The sequence below is a fragment of the Uloborus diversus genome, chromosome 4, assembly GCF_026930045.1.
Source record: "Uloborus diversus isolate 005 chromosome 4, Udiv.v.3.1, whole genome shotgun sequence".
NCBI classification, from domain to species: Eukaryota; Metazoa; Arthropoda; class Arachnida; order Araneae; family Uloboridae; genus Uloborus; species Uloborus diversus.
The window spans coordinates 67,882,036-67,905,612 of NC_072734.1; the positions used below are offsets into that span (position 1 = coordinate 67,882,036).

The 23,577-nt window shown below is 30.3% G+C and overlaps 1 protein-coding gene across 1 annotated transcript in view; it reads right to left on the bottom strand.

The window, feature by feature from the left end:
- The window catches only part of LOC129220511 (ankyrin repeat domain-containing protein 17-like), a 159,884-nt gene that overhangs the window by 40,698 nt on the left and 95,609 nt on the right, over nt 1-23,577 (bottom strand). The window contains exons 16-18 of the mRNA XM_054854939.1: nt 21,978-22,552; nt 1,431-1,573; nt 1,018-1,231 (exon numbers count right to left, since the gene is read on the bottom strand). Coding sequence (XP_054710914.1) covers nt 1,018-1,231; nt 1,431-1,573; nt 21,978-22,552 — 932 coding nt within the window. The remainder of the gene's footprint in view (nt 1-1,017; nt 1,232-1,430; nt 1,574-21,977; nt 22,553-23,577) is intronic.

Genomic DNA, 23,577 nt, shown 5'->3' on the forward strand with positions numbered 1-23,577 from the left:
TTGCTTTTAAGACAAAATTTTCTCTTATTTTCATGTAGAACAGAACTAATAAATATAGATTCAAGCTTTTTGCACTGAGTAATGCAAACAATGGAATCATACTGAAAATGGAATTTGTACAGGAAAACTTAGTTATCCTGTAACTTTTTGGAGCTGCATCTGTATGAAAACTATACTTGCAAAGGACACAATATATTCATGTACAGATTTAATCCCATCTTTTTGATATTTGTGATGAGATATTAGCAGCAGAAACAGCAGTCAGAAATAAAAAGTAATTTCCAACAACAATAAAAGCACTAACATTAATAAAATAGTATGATTTTTTGATATCGAAAACATTTACTTGTTACGAAACAAAAAGAGTGTGTAAACTAAAGTGAATGCTTTTACTTAGAAAATTTTAGATTCCCCAAGTTGTTAAAGCATGCTGAAAAGCAAAAATTTATAATGTCAAAAATTTATAACTATAAATAAATTTTATTATAAGAAATGAAAAGTTCAGTTTCGTCTTTGTAGTGGATGTAAGCTGAATGAATAAAAAAAGTCCTTTCAAACAAAACCTTCATTTTTAAACCTTACTTATTGATTTCATGCACAATTACTTATTTATTAATTTTCTAAATTATTTTCATTTAACTAAAGCATAAATACTACCTTTTGCTTTTGACTTGGTTCTTAACACTCAAGATTTTTCACTTTTAAGAATACAGTAAGTTTATTAATTCAAATTATCATTAACCATACGGAAGCTAAGTTGCCTCACATTTTGATTGGCTAAATATAGCTTCTATATGTGGTTAATACATTCTCTTTAAAAAAAAAAAAAATGATTTCATCTAAGGATAGTTAAAATGTTTTTTTCCAATTAAATCAAATAAAAAAAGACATTATAAAGAAAAAAAAATTAAAATAGGTCCTATAGCTTTCCAAGCAAAATGTACTAAAAAGAAATATTAATAAAACTACCAATTTCTTACTTTTCGATTTTAAGTAAAGGTGAATGTTTAAGCTTACCTTTGCACGATGTTCAACATTTGCTTTACGATCTAGTAACAAGGAAACCACTTCATGGCGTCCTTGAAAGCATGCCAAGGTAAGAGCAGTATTCCGGTTTGTTTCGATTTGAGCATTTATATCACTACCCATATCTAGCAATAGTTTTACAGCTTGTACGTGGCCATTCATAGATGCAAGCATAAGAGGTGAGATACCTAGTTTGCTTCCAGTTCTGCAAATAAGACAATTTCGGCACCTTGAAGTAAGAGATATTTAAATGCAAGCAAATTATGAGTGATATCGTAAAATGGTCCTAAACTGTAAGAACTAAAATGCATTGATTTTAATTCTTAAAATAGGACCACTAAGCATTTTTATCAAATGAAATGTAGTAGTAATCAATATTAAAATATAGAAGTGCAGATACAAACCTTGAATTGATTTCAGCACCATGACTCAAAAGAAGTTTGATGATATTTACATAACCACCTGATGCAGCAAGACTCAAAGGCGTATAATCTGAGACATTTCGGTGTTCTTTATTTGCTCCACGAGCGAGGAGAATGTCAACCACCTGAAATGGAATGAAATATATATATATGAAACTTTTTAAGGAAATTACAAAACCACAGAACATACTTAAAGAATTTTTAATATGATAGTTTACAATTTTCAGAAAAATATTTGCTTTCATTAATAATACAGATGTAAATTTTAGTCTATTGCTTAAGATCTTAACACAACTGCACAATATGCATAAAATATACTACCTTTAATAAAAGAATCAATAAATAGAAGCTTCCACATCCTAAAAGAGAATTACTTTTTTCCTATTTGTTTACAAAACCCATGCATTTTGGAAAACTCGAGTTAAAATAGGTTTTTGAGTTGTTTTAAAATAAATAAATGAGAAGTCGGCAGGAAATTGCGTTTTTTAGATGAAATAGTTTTTTTTTTTTTTTTCAGTTCATAGCAAAGTTTCCAAAGAATGAGGATCAAATGCAATAGTGCAGATAAAATTTCACTTTTCAAGAAACTAATTAATTTTTTTAAAAACTTGATTTATGATACATTTTATGTTATTTCCGATTGTTTGCGTTGGGATAAGAATCTAATTCTGTTTTTGAAAACTTGGGCAAATAATAGTCGTCTACTTCAGGGGTCATAGCGCATTCTGATGGTCAAAAAGTAGGATATTTTTGCAAAAAAGTAGGAAAAGTAAACACTTTTACCAAAAAGTAGGAAAATGTAAGATCAGTATTTTAATGCAAAAATAGGAAATTTTCAAAACAATTAAAAAGTAATTGAACAATATTTTTCATGAAAAACTTCTTTTCATATTTCTAACTTGCCAGTACATATCTAACACAAAAAATATATAAATAAATGAAAAAACAAAATACAATCATAATCATACTTAACTGGAGTACGATATGCACTTTTTTTAGGTCAACCCAACTTCTTATTCGAGTTATTAAATATTACATTTCTTTGTTTTTTTTTTTTTTTTTTTTTTTCTTTTTTTTTTTCTTTCAAAATATCATTTGTAAGCATGAAATCAAAAAATGTATACAATACTGATGTAGAAGCAATATTAGATTGGTGACTGCAAAAACTTCAAATTACAAGTAAAACTTACAACTTTTTAGAGCTGTTGATGCATAAAGCTTTGTTATTTTAATTTTACCATTTTTTAAAATTCTAATAAATCATTCATAAGCATGGAATCAAAAGACATGTACAATACGTGTGTCGAAGCAATATTAGATTGTTGACCCCAGAAACTTGTAACGTTTTAGAACTGTTAGTACATAAGGATTTGCTATTTTAATTTATTATTTTTAAAGGCTACATCCTTAGTTAAATGCTTTATCCTAGAGTTCAGTTACATTTCCTCTAAAATTATTATTTTAAATGAAAATTTTATTAAATTTAAATTGCAAATTTCCTTTTTTTAAATACTAATATGTAAATTTAACTAAATATTTCTAAAATGTTATCTAAAAGCATGCAACTAATTCATTAAAAAAAAGAAGAAGAAATATAATGTTTGTCCACTGTAATAGGAAATTTGAGTTTATTGTTTCAAAGCAGTTTACGCAAAACCGGTAGAATTTGAAATGAAAAACATTATCCAGTATTGCAGGTTGACAGGCAGTATCTAATACGTACAAATATGTAAAGTTATATCACTGAGCAAGAACAAATAAGACATGGGTGCTCCCCCCCCCCCCCCGCAAATTAAGGGCGCACCACCCTAAATATCACAAAAAACCCTACATAGAAGCCCCCCAAAAAACAAATGCCCCTTAAACCCCCCCCCCCAAAAAAAAAAAATAAATAAAATTCAACGACACAATCTGCGCCATGACCCCTCCAGGTGGACACTCTAGGTGGATTAAGAATAAATACTTGAATCAAATGCTAACTAAACCATTTCTCAGAACCCACTCCCTCCCCTTTTTTCTTTTCTTTCTTTCTTTCTTTTTTTTTTTTTTTTGAGACTTTGTTCAATACACTAGTAGCAATATTAAATCAAATATACTGTTTTTGCTGCACCACTTCTAGAAAAGTCTTAAGTCAACAAGAATTTTTTTTACTCAAGAATTTGTGGGTCATTCGATCTAAAATGAGTTTACTAAAATTTATGTTACCATTTTGGGTTTCAATGAAATTGGTGTAGGGGTGACACATTCAAAGAAAGCTTTTTTTTTACATTTAAATATGAACCCCATTTTGATCCATGCCATTTCACTACATACTTTTTTTTTTTTTTTTTTAATTTCTGAAAAGTTGCATTTTGGAAAAAAAGACTATTTTAAATTTTAATTTGAAGAAAAGTTTGTATATTAAACTTTCAAAGTTTATTGGATTTTTACATTGATGTACTTTCAAAATGGATGAATACTTTGAGATGTTTTTAAAGACTTTTTATGTGTTATCAATATCATCCTCTATAATTAAATCAAAAAATGCTATTTGGTCATTCCATATCAAATCAACCAATAAAAAATAAATTTTGAAGGTCAATGTTTTGGATTGATATGATTTTTTGTATTTATTATACTTATCTCCAGGATGAAAAAACTGAAGTTTCAAATTTTTTCAACAATTCTTTGCAAAGTTATACATTTCTTAAATTTTGGATTAATCCGAAATTTTGCATTGATTAAAATCTTAAGAGGGCTATTATTCGAGTACTATTTGACTTAGAAGTCTACAATTGGTGCTGTTTTGTTCAGTCTTTTATAAGGTTTTCAAAAATATATAACAAAACATAGCTGCTAAAAAAAAAATTATGATTTTTTTAATAAAAAAGTTTTTTTTTAATTTGTAAAAATTCAAAATCGAAATTTTTAATTTTCTTGAAAAAAATATATGTTACTTAGCCTTTTGTTAGCAACATTTATTCAAAATTTCAAGATGGCAAACTTTTGGTATCATGCAGAAAAAAAAAATTTCCTCTTTCAACAGTGCTTTAATGGGTCATTCCATGTCAAATCAACCAATAAAAAATAAATTTTTAAGGTTTTAAAAAAAAAATTCCTCTTTCAACAGTGCTTTAATGGGTCTCATTCCATGTCAAATCAACCAATAAAAAATAAATTTTTAAGGTCAATGTTTTAGAATGTAATGATTTTTTATCTGTCTATGATACACACCTCCATGATGACAAATCTGAAGTTTCAAATTTTTTCAACAATTCTTTCCAAAGTTATAAATTTTTTTAACTCTGGAAGCATCATAAATTTTACATCGTTTAGAAATCTTTAAAAGGCTATTATCAAAGAACTAATTGACTTAAAAGGTTAAAACTTGTGCTGTTTTGTTCAGTATTTTAGGAGGTTTTAAAAAATATATAACAAAACCTAGCTACAAAAAAAATTCATTAATTTAAAAAAAAAATTATTTTGTAAAAATTAAAAATCAAAATTTTTAATTTTCTTGAAAAAAAAAAAAACAGGGTACTTAGTCTTCTTTAAGCAACATAAATTTAAAATTTCATGATGGAATTTTTGTGGCATCATGGAGAAAACAAATTCTCTTTCAAACAGTTGTTTTAATTTTATTTGTAAAAAACATTTGTTCTAATGAAAAGTAGTTAAAGTTTAAACCGGGACTATTGCGTAGAAAAACAAATACTTGGCAGTATTACAAGCATATTAACAAGTTCAAACAATTTTTTCGGTGAAAAAATATTTATTATTGAATAAAAAATCTAAATTTTATTTAAATTTGAAAATTTCAATTTAAAAGTTACTGAAGCTTTTTTAGCCATATTTTAAAAGCAAATTTAAGTTTTATTTATATATAATTTAATTGCTACAATATAAAATTTAATATTTTTTAAGCCCATTAAGAAGCAGTTTGAGATGTGTGTAACTCACTTTGCTACTATAGAACTCAATTTGTAAGTCCTAGTATAGATATACTTTCTTCTTATGTAAGATTTCAGTTGCTTTTGCCATCTCCTCTTTCGAGACTTGGTATGTTCTGCTTGTAGCAGTGACAGGATGTAATTTCCACAGAACAAAAATTTTTAGAAATGGTCAAAATGTCTGCTTTTCTTGGATAAATGAATGATGATGATGGTCCGTTAAGGATGAAGGAAAGAAACCTGGATTTTTTCTTCTACCTGATCTTTTGAAATTACATATCCTATCCACCATTTGCTGTCATAGGCACAAGCAATATAGCCCACAATTTCTTCAAGCTGTACATACCCATTATGAGGGCTCATGAACTCGGGATCCTCTGTACTAGAGCTTGGTTTGGGATCTTTGCTGAACTCACTCATAACATCATCAGTTTCAGGAAATGAAGAATGTTTTTGCTTACTTAATTGTATGCGACAAGCAGTACAAATTTTCATTTCTTCTTCAATGCCATATGTTAGTGTTATCATCCACAAGCTTGCAGTTCTTAGATCTTTTTTCACCCAATGTCCTTCCTTTTTAAATGGATTGCAGCAAAATATGCTCCATTGTTTATCTATTTTCAACTGAAAGTTTACTCTTAACAAAAATATGCATAAATTTAACATTAAAATAACGATAAAAGTTGGAAAAAAAATTCTCAAAGAAAGCAAGCCAATAAAATTTAGAATGTGCACTGTCCAAAAACATACAAAGTACTGAAGATTTCAATGCCTCTGTGGTGGGAGAAAGCAGATAGGTTTCATATTATGATGAGTATATATATATATATATATATATATATATATATATATATATATATATATATATATATATATATATGAGTGGTTACTTAGGATATGGGTAGCAGGGATGTTGGTGCTGAAGCATGACTCATGATGGTCAAGCCTTTCTACTGTATCAACCCATGAACTTAGGATTGAAAAAATGTTGATTGGAGACCTTTGCTTTACTGAATTATTTCAACACTTTCGATTACGGACCATTTGCCGTCGATAAGTAGACTAATATATTTTCAGTTAATAAATTTTAATTCTTAGCTATTTAAAAAAACCTGCATATATATATTTCTGTATAAATAAACATATATATATATATATATATGTATATATATATATATATATATATATATATATATATATATATATATAAAGAAATTAAGCCAAGGGTGCCAATAACACCTCCTCAAATACTGTACAGCTCCACCCCCCCCCCCACAGGGATAAAATCTCCTTACAGAGAAAAATTCCCCTTAAACATCCCCCTTAAAAATCCTAATGGCACAGTCTTTGCCATCCCTCCACTCTCCACCCCCTTTGGATGATCCAGCTGATGAAGCAGTATGAATTGTTACATGAATAAAGATGTTGAAAGAGGAAATTTTTTTTTTCTTATGATACCACAATAATGCCATCATGAAATTTTGCATAAATGTTGCTAAAGTAAGACTTAATAACAAATTTTTTTCAAAAAAATTTAAAATTTCGATTTTGAGTTTTTTTAAATTAATTTTTTTTTTTTAAAAATGTTAAAAAAAAGAAAAAGGTAGAACTAGGTCATGTCATATATTTTATAAAACCTTATTAAATACAGAATAGAACACTACCAGTTTTAACTCTTTGAGTCAAATAGTCTTTTAATTACGGCCGTTTAAAGAAAACGTGTCGGGAAAATTTTTCAACTTCGTCAAAACTTTAAAATATTATAACTCGAAAACAAATGAGTGAAAAAATCCAAAACTTCGTATATTTTCTCTGTTGTGGTAATACTCCATTGGAACAAAAATGAGCAAAATCTAAAGACATGACGTTTTGACCATTGGTTGATTTGATATGGAATTACCCTATTGTGCAGCTAAGCCAAGAGTGCCCAGTGGGAGGTCACTACGGTTTTCCAAAAATTTCTTTATCCCGCAAATTTGGGACATAACTGCAATTTTTTCATACCCAAATGTCTCTTTATTAACACACTTTTATTAACTTTATGTGTATGTATGTATGTATGTATCTTGTAACGGAATCTTGCAATTCAAATTTCTCCCACTTCCTGCGATCAGATTCTTTTGAAATTTGGCATGCGACCTCAGACCTGATTACAATGCAATATTCTATAATCAAATTAATTAACTATTAATTGTTAGTTTATTCCAATTTTAATCAATATTTCGGCATAAATCCAACAATGTGAAGAAAAATTTAAAAAATATATATTTGAAAATATCTATAAAAACCTTGGATTTTTCTGCATCAATGTTTGTTCCAATGTTCTAAGGTAATTAGAACATGAGCTATAATTGTTTTTAAGTAACTTCATGCCAAAATTTAGATGAGCCTTCAATTGGCATTTCATTTTTGATCAGGCCATTGTCGAACAATACTTTTATTAAAATATATCTCAAATTTTCAAAGTAATATAACTACGATTCCCGCACACACACATTGATGACTGAGATGGATTAGTTGGATTAGACAATAACTCCACAGGCAATTTATCAGCACAGTTGAATGTTTTTAGAGCTCGGCTATTACGCTTTAAGGAGTATAATTATTCTTTTTGGAGTTCAAGAGACTGCGTTTCGAATGTTGCCCGAGACCTATAGGCACATTTTTGGGCAAATTTCATAAATATAAAAGGTTTTGAAAAAATTTGAAATGAACATTTTTTTGTTAAACAATAAACTAAAAAAAAAAGAAGAAGAAAAAGGAGAAACAGAAAGAAAAAGAAAATAATTGTTTAAAAAACTAAAAAACACGCTAACACGCTTTTATAGCAAAATAAACTGAAAAGTAAAAACTGAACTTTAGATGATAAAGTTCATCTTGCTACAAAAGCGTGTTTTTTTTAAAAGTTTTTTAAACTACTATTTTACTATAAGTTATATTTATATGTTGATACCTGTAATTTATCATTCGCCAAATTCAAAATTTCTGCCAATCAAAAATTAAAACTTGAGGCGCCCCTGAGTCAAGCTATTGTCAACGGCAAGAGCGTTTAAAGAAATTATGATACAATTTGGATAAAATTTTAGAACATTTTTAGGACAATCAAAATAAAGTTCAAACAATATTGAATAATAAACATTGCAGAATTATTATCTTGTTGCAAAGCACCAGATTCAAAATCAATGTTGATTGAGGAAAGAGGAATTTTTTTGGTTTCTGGCGAGAGAGGTACTGGGTACATGATAACCATTTAGCAGCATTTTATTGTGCTTTAAATGTTATTATATCTAAAGACCTATCTATTTAAAGAAAGCAAAAAGTTTGAGCTAATTGTGCTCAGTACTTTGCAACAAAATATTTTAGGTCAGAAATAACATGAAATTCCTAATTTAAAACTTTTTGACATAAAATGAAAGTTTTATTTCTCTGATTTATCTGAACTTCATTCTACCATACTGAAAATTATATCTATTTTACAAAACTCATGAATTTTACGAAAATGTGACAGAAACAAAAAAAAAGGTGGGGGAGGATTCAGTTTTTTTGACAATAGTTCAAACTGAAATTCAAATATAATAACTAACATTACATGCCAGCAAAAAAAAAAAAAAGGATAATATACATAATCAGGTATAATTATCAAAAGTTTGTACTTATAGAGGTGGATTTTTTTTATTATATACAGTAGCTCCCAAACGTCTTCATACACATACGATTTTCAACGAAATAGGCCCCAATCCATCGGTTAGATTTAATATTTCGGAATAGGTATTTAATTATAAGACCTATGATCAAATTTTAACAAAACTACATGAAAAGTTTTTAAAAATATTAAAACTTAATTCTTTTTAAATCAAAAACCAAAAAGTGCCCAAATTTTATCTCACCAAAGTCTTTGTACACTTTATAAAATGTTTATATATTATTGAATAATCTAACTTTTGATTAAGTTATTAATTAGTAGACTATCATACAGTATTCGTAACACCTTTTGAACGTCTGGGAATAGATTTCATTCTTTTTTCTTTCTTTTCTTTTCTCTTTTTTTTTTTTTTTTTTGCGTAATTTCTGAGTAAGTATTCTACCACACTTAGAGTCCTACTGATTCTAGCTCTATTTTCGTTTTAAAGCCCTATTTTCGTAATCTAGCCTCCAGATATCTCTAAATACGTTACATTAAGTTAAACCCTGGAGATTGAGGAGGTATTTTCTAAACTTTAGGACAATTTTCGAGGCATTAGACGCAAAAGTTGAAAACCGTGTGCTTTTTATCGTTATTTTAATAAAAGACAAAGCTGTTTCCAATAACCAAATTTTTGGCTAAGAGTTCAAAATTGGTTTTTAAACTATTTAAAGGAACAGCATGATTCATTATTTCATCAAAAAATTCCAAAATACCAAGTCCTGATGCTGATATGCACCCTCACACTAGAACACCTCAACCATCCTGATTAACTGATCCAACTAAGTTCTTAAGATTAAGTTCCTAATTTTTTCTTCTATTTACAATTATACAAAAATTTAACCAAAAATGTTGAATTCATTTTTATCTGAAAGTAAGACGTAATTCTAAAAAGGTTTTGAGCTTATTTATCATTGATTTTGAGACGATCTTTTTTTTGGCACGATCAAGAAAATTTCTTCGGGAAGAGGTCCCATTTAATCCAGCTAATCAGAGAACTTGGCGAACAGTTTTAGGTGAAAATTAAATGCAAAATGTTTCATTTAACTCTTCAGAAACTTTTACAGCACTCAAATGTGTATTTTTCATAAATTTTTTAACTTTAAATCTCCGATTACGTTTTGTCAACTTTGCCGGTTGACCTTTTCTTACCTTGTTTTCGTTCCGATTTCTTTCTTTAAAGCATTTTATCAAGCACTTTACTATTCAAACAAATAAATTAACTACATTAGAGACATTTCAAACCAAATTACAGTTACAGTGGGGAAAAAAATCAAATTTTGAATGATGTTTGCGGTTTTTTACGAATACCAGCCATTTTATAGTAATAAGCACAATATTAAGGAATAAATAAACAAAAAATTAAAGCCAAATGACTTATAAGGGTCAACACAATGCAAAAATAATAATAAAACGGCATTTGATAATTTTAATCATGAATTTATTCGAAAATATTTGAGTGTACGATGACTTTTGTGGCGTGTTATTTCTGTCTCTTCGTTTTCTGACCCATTTCAAAAAGAAGATCCGTCAATATTTTGAAGAAAAAAAAACAACGGGTTGTATTTAGAATGACATAGGAATGATGTGAAAAAAATATTGGACTTCATATTCCAATTCAGTTTCGAGTTATTTTGGTTTTACTAAAAACTTTCAAAGTGTATGAACACTTTTGGGAGCCACTGTACTTTTTAAAAACCAAAGTTTTTTCTTAACATAAGCAGTAGAATTCAGAAGAAATTGCAAGCATGTATAACGTTGTGAAATAAATTCAATATTATATATAAACAATTTACAACTAACAAATTTTCATTTTCTGAATACAAATTTTTTGAAATCAAATCAATTTCAAAGTCTTTCGGAGGAATTTCACGTTAAATTCTAAAGGAAAATCATGCTAAAAAATAGGAGAAGTAAGAATTTTTTGCTGAAAAGTAGGACAATTCCTACTTAAGTAGGAAAAAGTAGGAATAGTAGGAGGAAAATGAGCCCTGCTACTTTGATCTTGCGAATGATCAAAAAAGGAGATTACGCAAAAAATTTAAAATATATTTTTGAATTTGTAGCATAAAAGTAATCATTATTATTATAAATAGGGTCGTTCCACGTCAAATCAACCACAAAAATGGGATTTTAACACCCACCGTCTCGGAATTTGATCAAACTTGGTATACTTCATCCCTTTATGGTTACAAGCAACCCCCTAATGTTTTTTCTTTCAGTATCAATGCGTTTTGATTTTACAGCCTTTTGAAATTTGGCGATTTTACATTTTTTGTCATTTTCCAGACACTCAAACTGAGATGTTGTTGTTTACGAAAAAAATTATTTCTTGGTAACTAATGTTATAATCTTTTTGAAAATTTTTACACAAAATAGGAAGACTTTGAACATGTTGATAAAAAATATTTCAATAATCTTAGTTTGCACAAATTTTTTTTAAAAAATTAGAAAATTGAAAATTTTGAATTTTTTTTTCAAAAAAAGATGTTGGCAAAAAACTGAATTTCAACAAAAGGGTCAGTTTTAAAAATCATGATTTTTTTAAAAAATGATCACGAATATGTACTCTAACTTATCAAATGAAAAACATTAGGGGACTTTAAGGGATTCTGCCCCCCCCCCCCCGATTCTGGAAAAAAAGCATAAAACATCATACAATCTCTTCCATATTCTTAAAAACAGAATTGTCAACAATTATGACAAAAATTCAAATATAATGTGTTGAATATGGAATTCAAATATAAAAAAAATATACTTAAGCTTCTATTTTATTTGAAATAGTTTAAAATTTGTCAAATCAACCACAAAAATGGGATTTCAACACCTACCATCTAGATTTTGATGAAACTTGGTATACTTCCTTATTTTGTGGTTAAAAGCAACCCCCTAGTTTCTTTTGTTTCAATCTCAATGTATTTTAATTTTATAGACTTTTGAAATTTTTCGATTTTGCATTTTTTTGTCATTTTCAAAGACACTAACTGAGCTGTTGTTAATGGGGGAAAAAATGTTTCTCAGCAACTAATGATATTACCTTCTTGAAAATTTTCATAAAAAATGTTAAGACTTTAAATATTTTTATAAAAAATATTATAATAATCTTAGTTTATACCAAGAATTTTTTAAAAATCAGAAAGTTAAACATTTGGTTTTTTTTGGTCAAAAAAACCATTGTTGAAATTCTAAATTTTTAACATAGGGTCAGTTTTAAAAATCATGATTTAAAGAAAAAATGATCATAAGTATGTGCTTTAACTTTTCCTATGAAAAAAGTTATGGGTCTTTTAGGGATTCTGCCCCCTCCGCCCTAGAAACAACAAAAGCATCATAGAGAAAAGTTTTTCCATGTCTTTGAAACAAGAGTTCCCAGCAATTATTTAAAAAATTTAAATATGAAGTGTGTTAAATATTGAACTCAAACATATAAATTTAATATTCAAGCTATTTTTTATTTGAAATAGTTAAAAATTATTACAATTATATTAAATATAGACACTCTGAAAATAAGATATCATGAAATTCAAAAGTTGCAAACAACAATATCTGCATATGGATTACTGCATTTTAGCCCAGACAAGTTAAAACAAAAGTAAAGTCTTAACACCAATTCATAATCATGCAGTTTCTAGTACTTTCAGGATCCACCCCCCCCCCCCCCCACGTTTGAGAAAAATTGCTATCGTGGAACTGCTTTTCCATTATAGTTTTACTGCTATACAATGACAAATTCATCCTTTTAATTTCTTGAAATTACATTTAACACCCCTTAAAAATTAATGGCCTGATTGTCTAGTAATAATAATATGACTAAATAAAGTAAATTACCTTTCCCCCTCCCCTCAAAGCAAATGAAGAAATAAATTAGTATTTATGCATCTCTCGTATTCAATGGATTTTTATATTTTTTAATGACAATTGGAAAACAAATTATTATTTGCATGGAATTTTTTTTGTCCAGATTCCCCTCCCCCCCCAGTTTAATGACATAACTCGCAACTTTTCCTCAACTTACTGGGGTTCCAAAATTTTGTATCACTTATGCTTATTAATGCTTAACATTCACATTATAAAAATTAATTCCAGCAAATGAATTTTCTATTATTTTTGTTTTCTTTCTTTTTAAAAACAATAATAGATTTGAATATCTTGTGAGGAATAAATACATAATTGTTGAAAAGAGGTAAAAGATTCTTGTTAGTGAGGTCTGCTAAAAAAAACAAGTCCTGCTCACACTTGTTTAGAAAACAAGTAATGGTGCCTTCTTTCTCTACACCCCTCCCATGGAGTACATTTTATCCTACCCTATCAAAATTGCACTAACAGCACAGAGTGGTTGCTGACTCCCCTGGATAAAAGATAGAATTCTCAGAAAGAACTTTTCTAAAATTTTGAGAAAAGGTCAATATGAAAGAATGAATTGAACTAGAATAACTAGAGTAACAGAATAATTGACTTATAGGAGTTCTAGCAAAATGTGTGTCAAGCTAGAAAGCTTTTCAACCATTGAAGTTAGCATTGGGCAGACCCTAAGAAAAATAAATGTTGAGTTACCTGGATTATCAGTGTGTCCAGTTACTGAAGTTTCACTGTATTTAAACTGGAATATATATAAGGTTTATAAATCATTTGTAGAAAATAAAAAATGGCTTAAAAGAACATACTGCCCTTGATAAAACTAATGCAGCAGTTGAAAGAGGGATCAAGAAAAAGAAAGTGTATTTTAAATAAAAAGTAGTTACCAATCTCACAGTCATAATATAAACAACTAACTATAAACGTAAACCATACAGCTTGCTGATCAGCCGTCATCTAATACCAGCTGTTCCTTTTTGGGGGCTAGTAAAGCAACCAAAGTTAGGGAGGTGACAGGCAAATATATTAAAAAGAAAACAAAACATCTAAAAAAATTACTAATGAAGTGTAAAGTAAAAATACCTGTCATTTGTACAAATGCCAGGTTATTAGGATCCATTTATGATCATAGAAACACTCAAGATAACAAAACACACTTTTAGGGTCAAATGAGATCATGGGCGCCCATATGCAAAGTCGCAAGGGGGGGCTCAAATATTTTCCCGTGGTTTAGCTGGATATTTTCCCTGTAGAAAACAATTTTAGGACAGATTAGAGTCATTAAAATTAGACATTTTTAATAACTTATTCATTAAAAGGGGTGGAGAAGAAATATTTTTACATTTGTGCAAAGAAAAAAGTACTAAAAGCAAGGAAGTTCTAATTTGAAAAGGGGGGCTCGAGCCCCCCCCTTGCCCCCCTATATGGGCGTCCTTGAATGAGATTGTTGCAAAGCCTTAATTATAAACATTTTGGGCAATGGTAACCATTTTAAACTCATACCCAATAAATTGCTATGTTAAACCAAATCCAAGTTTCAGTTTGATATTGCATTCGATTAATGAATCAAGTTAAAAGCTCTGAGCTGGTATTTATAAGATTTTTAATACTTTGTATAAACTGCCTAATTATAAATTAGAATTTAATAAAAAGTTTTAATTTCTATGTTGCCCTAAGTTTAACAATAATTTTTAGCATGCATAAATTGTTGTAGGAAAATTTCGAATTTTGCGATATCTTATTTTTACTGTTTATTATTAATTAATTTAATTAATTATTTACAATTCAAAAAATCTTGAGTATTTAAATGTTTACATTTAAGTTCACACACCAATGTATTTCAATATTGAAATTTTCTTTAATGCAATTATTAACTTAGCTTGTAATATTGTGATCAACTTTTTTTCATTAATCAAAATAAGGGGCAGGGGGGCAGAATCCCTCAAAGTCCCCTAAAGATTTTCATTTTATATGTTAGCACACATGTTAATGATCATTAAAAAAAATATATAAATTATTTTAATTTAGACCCTCATGCCAAAATTTTAAAATTTTAACTATCATTTTTTTATTGAAAAAATTAAAAAAATTTCAGTTTGTTAATTTTTTTTAATTGCTGAATATAAATTTAGTTTTTTGACATATTTTTTTCTGAAATACTTGAAATCTTAATATTTAATATAAAAAATTTCCAATTTTTTTTATCTTTAGTTATTGAGAAATATTTTTTTTTGCAAACAGCTGCTGTTCATTCTCAGAGAACTGTAAGTGACAACTAACGCAAAATCGCAAAACTTTGAAGGGCCAAAAAATAAAAACTATTTTTAATAGAGAAGAAATACTTTAGGAGGTTACTTAGGACTATGAAAAGTAGAAGTATACAAAGTTTAATTGGAATCTGAGATGGTGGGTGTTGGGGTGTGGTTGAACTGACATGGAATGACCCAATAATTAAAAATCCTCTAAAAACTACAATTTGAATAAAATAGTCAGTTCTTAAGCACACTACCATCGAAAACAATGAGGATAAAATAATATTCTGCAAATACAATTTGAAAGAAAAAAAAAATCGATTTTTTAAGACCGGGGTGACCGGGGGCCCCGTGTGGTGACCGGGGGGGGGGGGTAAGAATAGTCCCAACGTAGCCTATGCGTGTCGTAAAAGGCGACTAAAATAGGTGCTCAGTGCCTGGGAGGATAGCCGGGCACCCTGCCCCTGGGGATTGTACAGGGGACTGGTCCTCCAGGTTGGGGGTTGGGTGTGGGGCTGACAACCCCACCTCGTAAAAAAACTCGTGTTTCGAAATCCAATGGAGAAAATAACCGGACTGTTTTACGAGAACGACTTGGAAAACGGACAATGGACTTGAGAATTGGAAGTTGGAATGTTTTGTCTTTATACAAAAGTAAAGCACTTTTAAAGTTACTGCAGCAACTAGATCAGTACAATGTTGATATATGTGCTTTACAGGAAATGAGGTGGACAGGTAATGGAACATTCAACAGTAAAAACTACTTAGTTTTCTATAGTTGCAATGATAGGAAACATGTTGAAGGAACTGGATTTGTTGTAAATAAAAGAATTTCACACCTCGTAATGGATTTTCAAGCAATTTCACCAAGACTATGTAAGTTGAGAATTAGGGGAAAGTTTTTTAACTACAGCCTTTTGTGTTGCCATGCCCCTACAGAAGATAAATCTGATGAAGAAAAGGAAACATTTTATGAAAATCTGTCTAGAGCCTACAGTGGATGTCCAAGACATGATGTGAAAATAGTTATTGGGGACATGAATGCTAAACTTGGAAAGGAATTAGAATACAGCTCTGTTCTTGGTAGATATAGCCTTCATGATTTGACAAACGACAATGGATGTAGACTGGTTGATTTTGCGGTGGAGCATGGGATGATTGTTGGAAGTACCTTATTTTGTCATTAACTAATCCATAAAGAAACATGGAAAGCACCAGGTGGTACATGTTCAAATCAAATAGACCATGTTTTGATTGATGCTAGACATAGCTCAGACCTAATTGACGTTAGAACATACAGAGGTGCAAATATAGACTCTGATCACTATTTCATTATTTCCAGGATTAGAGCAAGGCTTTCCAATGCCAAGAAAGAACGGATTGAGCCCCTAAAAACGTTTGATTGTGAGAAACTTAAGAACACTGAAGTAAAAAAGGAATATGCTGAATGTTTAGAAAAGCATCTAATGGAAATCAATGATAGCGACTCCATAGATGAATACTGGAGAAAAATAAAAGAGTTTGTCATACAGCTAAAGCTGTAGTTGGAAACATTGAACGCAAGAAGGATAAAGACTGGTATGACGATGAATGTGCTGAACTCACAAATAAGAAGAATCAAGCATATAAAATAATGTTGCAGAGAAATACCAGACATAACTCAGATGAATATAAAAGAGCTAGAAAAGAGGAAAAAAGGCTTCACAAGTTGAAGAAAAGAACTTTTGAAGAGGAGAACCTCAAAGACATTGATAATCTCAAAACCATCAATGAATGCAGAGCATTCTATTGAAAGGTTAATCGTAGTCGTTCTGACTTTAAACCAAGTTATGCTCTGTGTCGAGACAAGCAGGGTGAAATCCTGGCTAACAAACAGGATATACTTTGTAGATGGATGGAACATTTTGGTGACCTTTTAAACTCGGAGGAACCAGTGGAAGACCATCGGCGCGACTCTATAGATTTAAATGATAACGAAGACATCCCCCTCCCAGATAGAGATGAAATTCAATTTGCTTTAAATAAACTAAAAAATAATAAATCGCCAGGACATGATTTTATTTCTGCAGAGTTGCTAAAAAATGGATGTCCTCAGCTATATGAGCACCTGCATAAACTAATAATTGATATTTGGAGCTCTGAATATATACTATCAGACTGGAACATTAGTATTTTGTGCCCTATTCACAAGAAAGGAGACCCAATGGTCTGCTCCAACTATAGAGGCATCAGCCTGCTAACCACATGCTATAAAATCCTATCTAATATTCTGTTTGTGAGACTAAAACCATTTGTGGATTCAGAAATTGGTAGTTATCAATGTGGGTTTAGAAGTGGAAAATCTACAGTAGACCAAATTTTCTGTCTACGTCAAATTATTGAAAAATCAATTGAGTTTAATATTGACACTCATCACTTGTTTATAGACTTTAAGTCTGCATTTGACAGTGTGGATAGAAAACATTTAATGGATGCAATGTATGAATTCAAGATCCCAAGCAAATTAATTAGACTTGTAATGTGCACTATGAACAACACTAAATGCAAGGTAAAATTCAAGGGTGTCCTCTCTGAGGATTTTAATGTTAATATTGGTGTTCGACAGGGCGACTCATTGTCTTGCCTTCTTTTTAATATTGCTTTGGAAAAAGCTATTCGTAACTCAAATATCAACACTAGGGGTACCATCTTTTACAAATCAGTTCAGATCTTAGCCTATGCTGATCAGGTCGAATAGGACTAAAAATAAACGACTCCAGGACCAAGTATATGCCTGTACAAAAAATTCCGCCAAATGACAGGAACACATGTTTAGAAATTGGTACTCATTCATTTGAAATCGTTAGCAGTTTTACGTACCTTGGGTCCTGTGTTAACAACAATAATGACACAATCTCAGAAATACAGAACCGAATAACGTTGGCAAACAAGGCCTTTTTTGGACTACGTCCCATCTTCAGATCGTCTTTGATTTCAAGAAAAACAAAGATCTTGGTTTATAAGACTCTTATTAGGCCAGTTCTAAGTTATGCTTCTGAAACATGGCCTTTGACTAAAACCAGAGAGCACAAGATATTAATTTTTGAGAGAAAGGTTTTAAGAAGCATTTTTGGAGGCATCAATGAGAACGGTGTCTGGAGACGACGATTCAATTTTGAACTTTACAGATTGTTTAGAGAACCTGACATAATAAAAAGCATAAAAATTAGGAGAATGAACTGGGCGGCCCATGTCTCTCGAATGAACAAAGAAAACCCAGTAAAAAAAGTTTTTGCTGCAAAACCTGTGACAATTCGAGGAAGGGGACGACCAAAAATGAGATGGTTGGATTCTGTTGAATCTGACTTCGATATTCTCAAAGTTAAAAATTGGAAAACCCAGGCAAAAAGTAAAACGTCTTGGAAGATTCTCCAAAGGAAGGCCTTGGCCCACCCTGGGCTGTCGAGCCAACTATGATGATGATGATGACTTATAAGGGTCAACACAATGCAAAAATAATAATAAAACGGCATTTGATAATTTTAATCATGAATTTATTCGAAAATATTTGAGTGTACGATGACTTTTGTGGCGTGTTATTTCTCTGTCTCTTCGTTTTCTGACCCATTTCAAAAAGAAGATCCGTCAATATTTTGAAAAAAAAAAAACAACAGGTTGTATTTAGAATGACATAGGAATGATGTGAAAAAAATATTGGACTTCATATTCCAATTCAGTTTCGAGTTATTTTGGTTTTACTAAAAACTTTCAAAGTGTATGAACACTTTTGGGAGCCACTGTACTTTTTAAAAACCAAAGTTTTTTCTTAACATAAGCAGTAGAATTCAGAAGAAATTGCAAGCATGTATAACGTTGTGAAATAAATTCAATATTATATATAAACAATTTACAACTAACAAATTTTCATTTTCTGAATACAAATTTTTTGAAATCAAATCAATTTCAAAGTCTTTCGGAGGAATTTCACGTTAAATTCTAAAGGAAAATCATGCTAAAAAATAGGAGAAGTAAGAATTTTTTGCTGAAAAGTAGGACAATTCCTACTTAAGTAGGAAAAAGTAGGAATAGTAGGAGGAAAATGAGCCCTGCTACTTTGATCTTGCGAATGATCAAAAAAGGAGATTACGCAAAAAATTTAAAATATATTTTTGAATTTGTAGCATAAAAGTAATCATTATTATTATAAATAATTAAAAATCCTCTAAAAACTACAATTTGAATAAAATAGTCAGTTCTTAAGCACACTACCGTCGAAAACAATGAGAATAAAATAATATTCTGCAAATACAATTTGAAAGAAAAAAAAATCGATTTTTTAAGAAAATACGAGGTATCCAAAAAAAAAAGAAAAGAAGGAAATTACGGTATATTTTGAGTTAATTTCAATAGTTTGCATACTTCCATCTTGGAAATGACCAAAAGTGGTGACTACACCAAACATTAAGATCTTCTTTTAACTAGTTAGTAGCAGAAAAATAATTACAAAATAAAAAATCTTCATGAAACTACAACTTAGTTGAAATACTATAGTTTTTAGCACATTAGTGTCCAAAGCAAGGAGGATAAGATGAAATTTCAAATGTAAAGTTTTTCAATTCTCAAGAAAAATATTTAAATTTTAAAAAAACATCATTTACTCTATGTTTGCAGCACATTTTTACTTTTTTTTCATTCGTTTACAGTTAAATAAATATCCAATTCTGCTTTTGTTCCTATAAACTTAAGCCACTTTAGCTTCTTGTCTGATTGAATCTTGTGAATGGCCATAGCTGTCCGGTAAAAAAAAAACGAATTGATGTGTGCATTACATGACTCCCTTTTACTCCAATTTAATGATAATAGTGAATCGGAGTAAACAAAGAAACACTTTAAATATTTTCACCCCAAGTTTGTTGTGAATCGAAACAAAGAAAAGGTTTTATACAGATAAATTTTCCCAATATTGGCAGTTTTAATGTGATTCAATTGTTAACTCTTTAAATATGGCCAAATTGAAACCAAATTATAAAAAAAAAAAAAAAACGCCAAAATTGTCACCAAGTTGGCGACAAAACTTGCTGATTTATTCCCAAGTTTTTGCAAAATTATAACAGCACTTGAGTTTGCATTGAAATTCACACTGATTTTACCCCAAGAAGGTGTAAAAGACCCCCCATAGGAACATATGAATGCAACCAAAAGGGAAAGTACACAACTAGACCCCACTAGGAGTCTAAGTACCAAATTGAAACTTTCTAGGACATAACGTTTTTGAGTTATGCCAGATACATACACATATACGCACATACATACAGACGTCACTCGTTGTAATTTAATCAGGGATTGTCAAAATGGATATTTCAGGTGTCTATACTCTCTTAGGTATATATCCACAAGTGGTCGGGTTGAAAAAAAAATTCAATATTCATTCGGGGGGCGAGCAAAATGGAAATTAAGGCCGATTTTTGAGTGAAAATTTTTTTGCAAATACAATACTTCCTTTTTTGTAAAAGGAAGTAAAAAGATGTTCCCCAAGCGACCCTATTTTATACATTTATTTTATGGCATGAAATTTTGTGAATGAGCTGCTTTCATGATGCGAAATTTATGAAGGGAGTTTTTACGATGCAGATTTGTGAAGAGGCCGCAAAGCGGACCCAATTCAGGTCTGGATCGACTGCTGGAGTATTATGGTAGTGCTTTTCTAATTTCATTGCAAAAAACTGTTTTGATGATTGCTAATTTGGAATAAACAGTCGAACTATTCATTTTTGATTTTGAGTGTAGGTGGGTGTAATTTGATGAGAAAAAGATACTTTTGGAGCAAAATATTCCAGTTTGACAAAACTACCGATTTGCACAAATGTCTCATTCCCGTGCTTCACATGTGCGGGTGTATACAGAAATTTCTAAATTGTATTCAACTTTTTCATAACCTGATCAAGGCTTTTAAAAGTCTTAAAAAATTCATAATTTTAACACTTTCCAACATATGTTTCAATCAACAGAAATATTATTTCTAGCGCTGATAATTTAAATGAAAAACAGTTATTGAAAAAGATTTTTAAGACCTTTTATACATCAGGAAAGCAATAAAAAGCATTTAGAAAAAGTTAAATTCATGCAAAATGAAAACTAGCAATCTTATTCTTTTATTGTAAATGAGACTAAGTTGTGTAAGTTTGAGATTTGAATTTTCAATAAGTTTTGTTACCTTAACTTCATTTATTTAGCTATCTAAAAATATATAAATAAAGCTTAAAGATTTCTCAAAAGTACCTTCTACAAAACTTGTTAAATAAATAAAATGAACTAACTTTTTAATTTTAAATCCTGAAGGTAGACAAGACTGAACTTCTTTGATGAACTCAAAGTTTCATTTTTAAAAGATAGTACTTCATTCCATGTTCATTGAATGACTAGTAATTAAAGAATTTGTTTTAATCCACAGGAATATTGAAGATAGACTGAGGAGTTTTAGGGCTTCCAAAGGATTGTTTTTATACAAATGAATGATAATATTTTAGTGAAGGGTCTGCTTTTGCAATCATGAGTAATGTGAATGGTTTGTTTTTTACTATTATGAATTTTTTGAATAATTTATTTCTACAATTCTGTGAATTTGAAGAAAGTTCATTTCTGCAAATTGTGATTTTACGAAGTTTTGATGCACCCCCTCCTTTTGAAGAAGGGTACTAAACCCAAGTTCATTAAAACTAAATATTCAAAAAAATGTCTTCCTATCATTTAAAAAATATGAAAACAGGATTACACAACAAAATGGCACTTGAAAAATCGTTTAACAAACATGAAGAAAAAATCCAATTCTTACTTCGTAACGTCCACCTGAACACGCTAACGACAATGCAGTGTCCTTGGTCCTTTCCGACTGTGCTTCAATTTCAGTACCATGGTTCAGAAGAATGTCCACAACTCCTGCGTGTCCAGCAGTAGCTGCCAACATCAACGGTGTGAAGCCCTTCTTATCTCGATGTTCTATGTCTGCACCTCGAGACAACAGCAGGCTGACAAGTTCTTCATGCCCCCCAGCACAAGCCAAAGTGAGAGCTGTATCATGATTACTGTCCGTCTGAGAATTTAAATCAAGTGGAGGATATAGTGGAGGAGCAGGAGTAGAAGGAGCAGTAGTTACATGGTTCAAGTGGGGAAGATGGTGAGAAATGCATTCATTGCTAGCTGAAACTTGGATTGGAACACAAGGTGCAACAGAAGGTGCTAGCGTGTGGTACGTTAAAGGTAACGATGTTGATGCACTAACTCCAGTTAAAGCTGACATAGATAAGCTTCTGTTCTTCCCACCGGCTGCCAAATTTAAGCAAGATTCACTACAGTGTGATCCTTGTTGAACCAAATTCATTTGGTTACCAGCTAGTTGAGTAGTAGGACCTAGAACATATTTCATAATATCTTAGTGTAAAGGAAAATAAAAAAAAAATCAAGTAATTCAATCATATAGAAAATTCTGAAAGAAAATATTTAATTACACCGTTAATGGCAAAGAGGAGAAGGAATAAAGCTGAATTTTCATAGGTAGATCTTATGTACAAAGCGGCCATAATTAAACGACTCTACTTCAAACTTGTTTAGCAACGAAATTATTGCTCAGAAATTTACAAAATTTTGCGTAGAACATGGTAATGAAATGGGAAATTGAGCAAATAACAATACCAGTTCAAAATTTCACCACCAGAGGGGATTTTTTGATGTTACAAAAATTCATCGCAACCAAATAAAGCCTAAGGTGGGTTTTGGGGAAATATTTCGGAAAATTCACTTTAGACCCCTAGTTGTACCTTGAAAATTGCACTTAGACCTTCCTTTTCGGTAATGATCCCCTTTCAAAACCAGAAGTGGGATCCACCCTTTGCTTCTGAAGCTAAAGCAATTCTATAATGTCCCTGCCTTCACTTTTTATTAGTTCAATTTAGACATATCAATTTATTCTTTTCGGGTGCAATGTAAGCATAAGTTCAATAGCAAACATTGTTCACATCAGTGGGTTCAAACATTCCATTTACTTTGTAAAATAAACTTTTTGAATAACCAATAAAAACATTCAACTTGATCAAAACTTGAACTAAAATGGATATTCGACTAATAGGACAACTCCAGAATAACTACGAGCAAGATTGGAGAAGGTTGAGGTGATTAAATATCCTTCTCAGCTTCTCAGAACATGCTTAGAATGAAGTAGAAGGTATTTTCAAATCTAATATGGTCTATTATAGATGCTTAGATTTTGTTATGACAAAAAAAGGTAGAATAATGAAAATTTGCAATTGAACAAATTCAACAGAGAATTTGTAATACAATTGGACATAAAAGAAGCATTAATCTAAGATTCTTTTTTGCTCACACTGACTCACAGATGAGGGTCAATTAAAATTTTTATTTTTAGGTTCATATTTCGT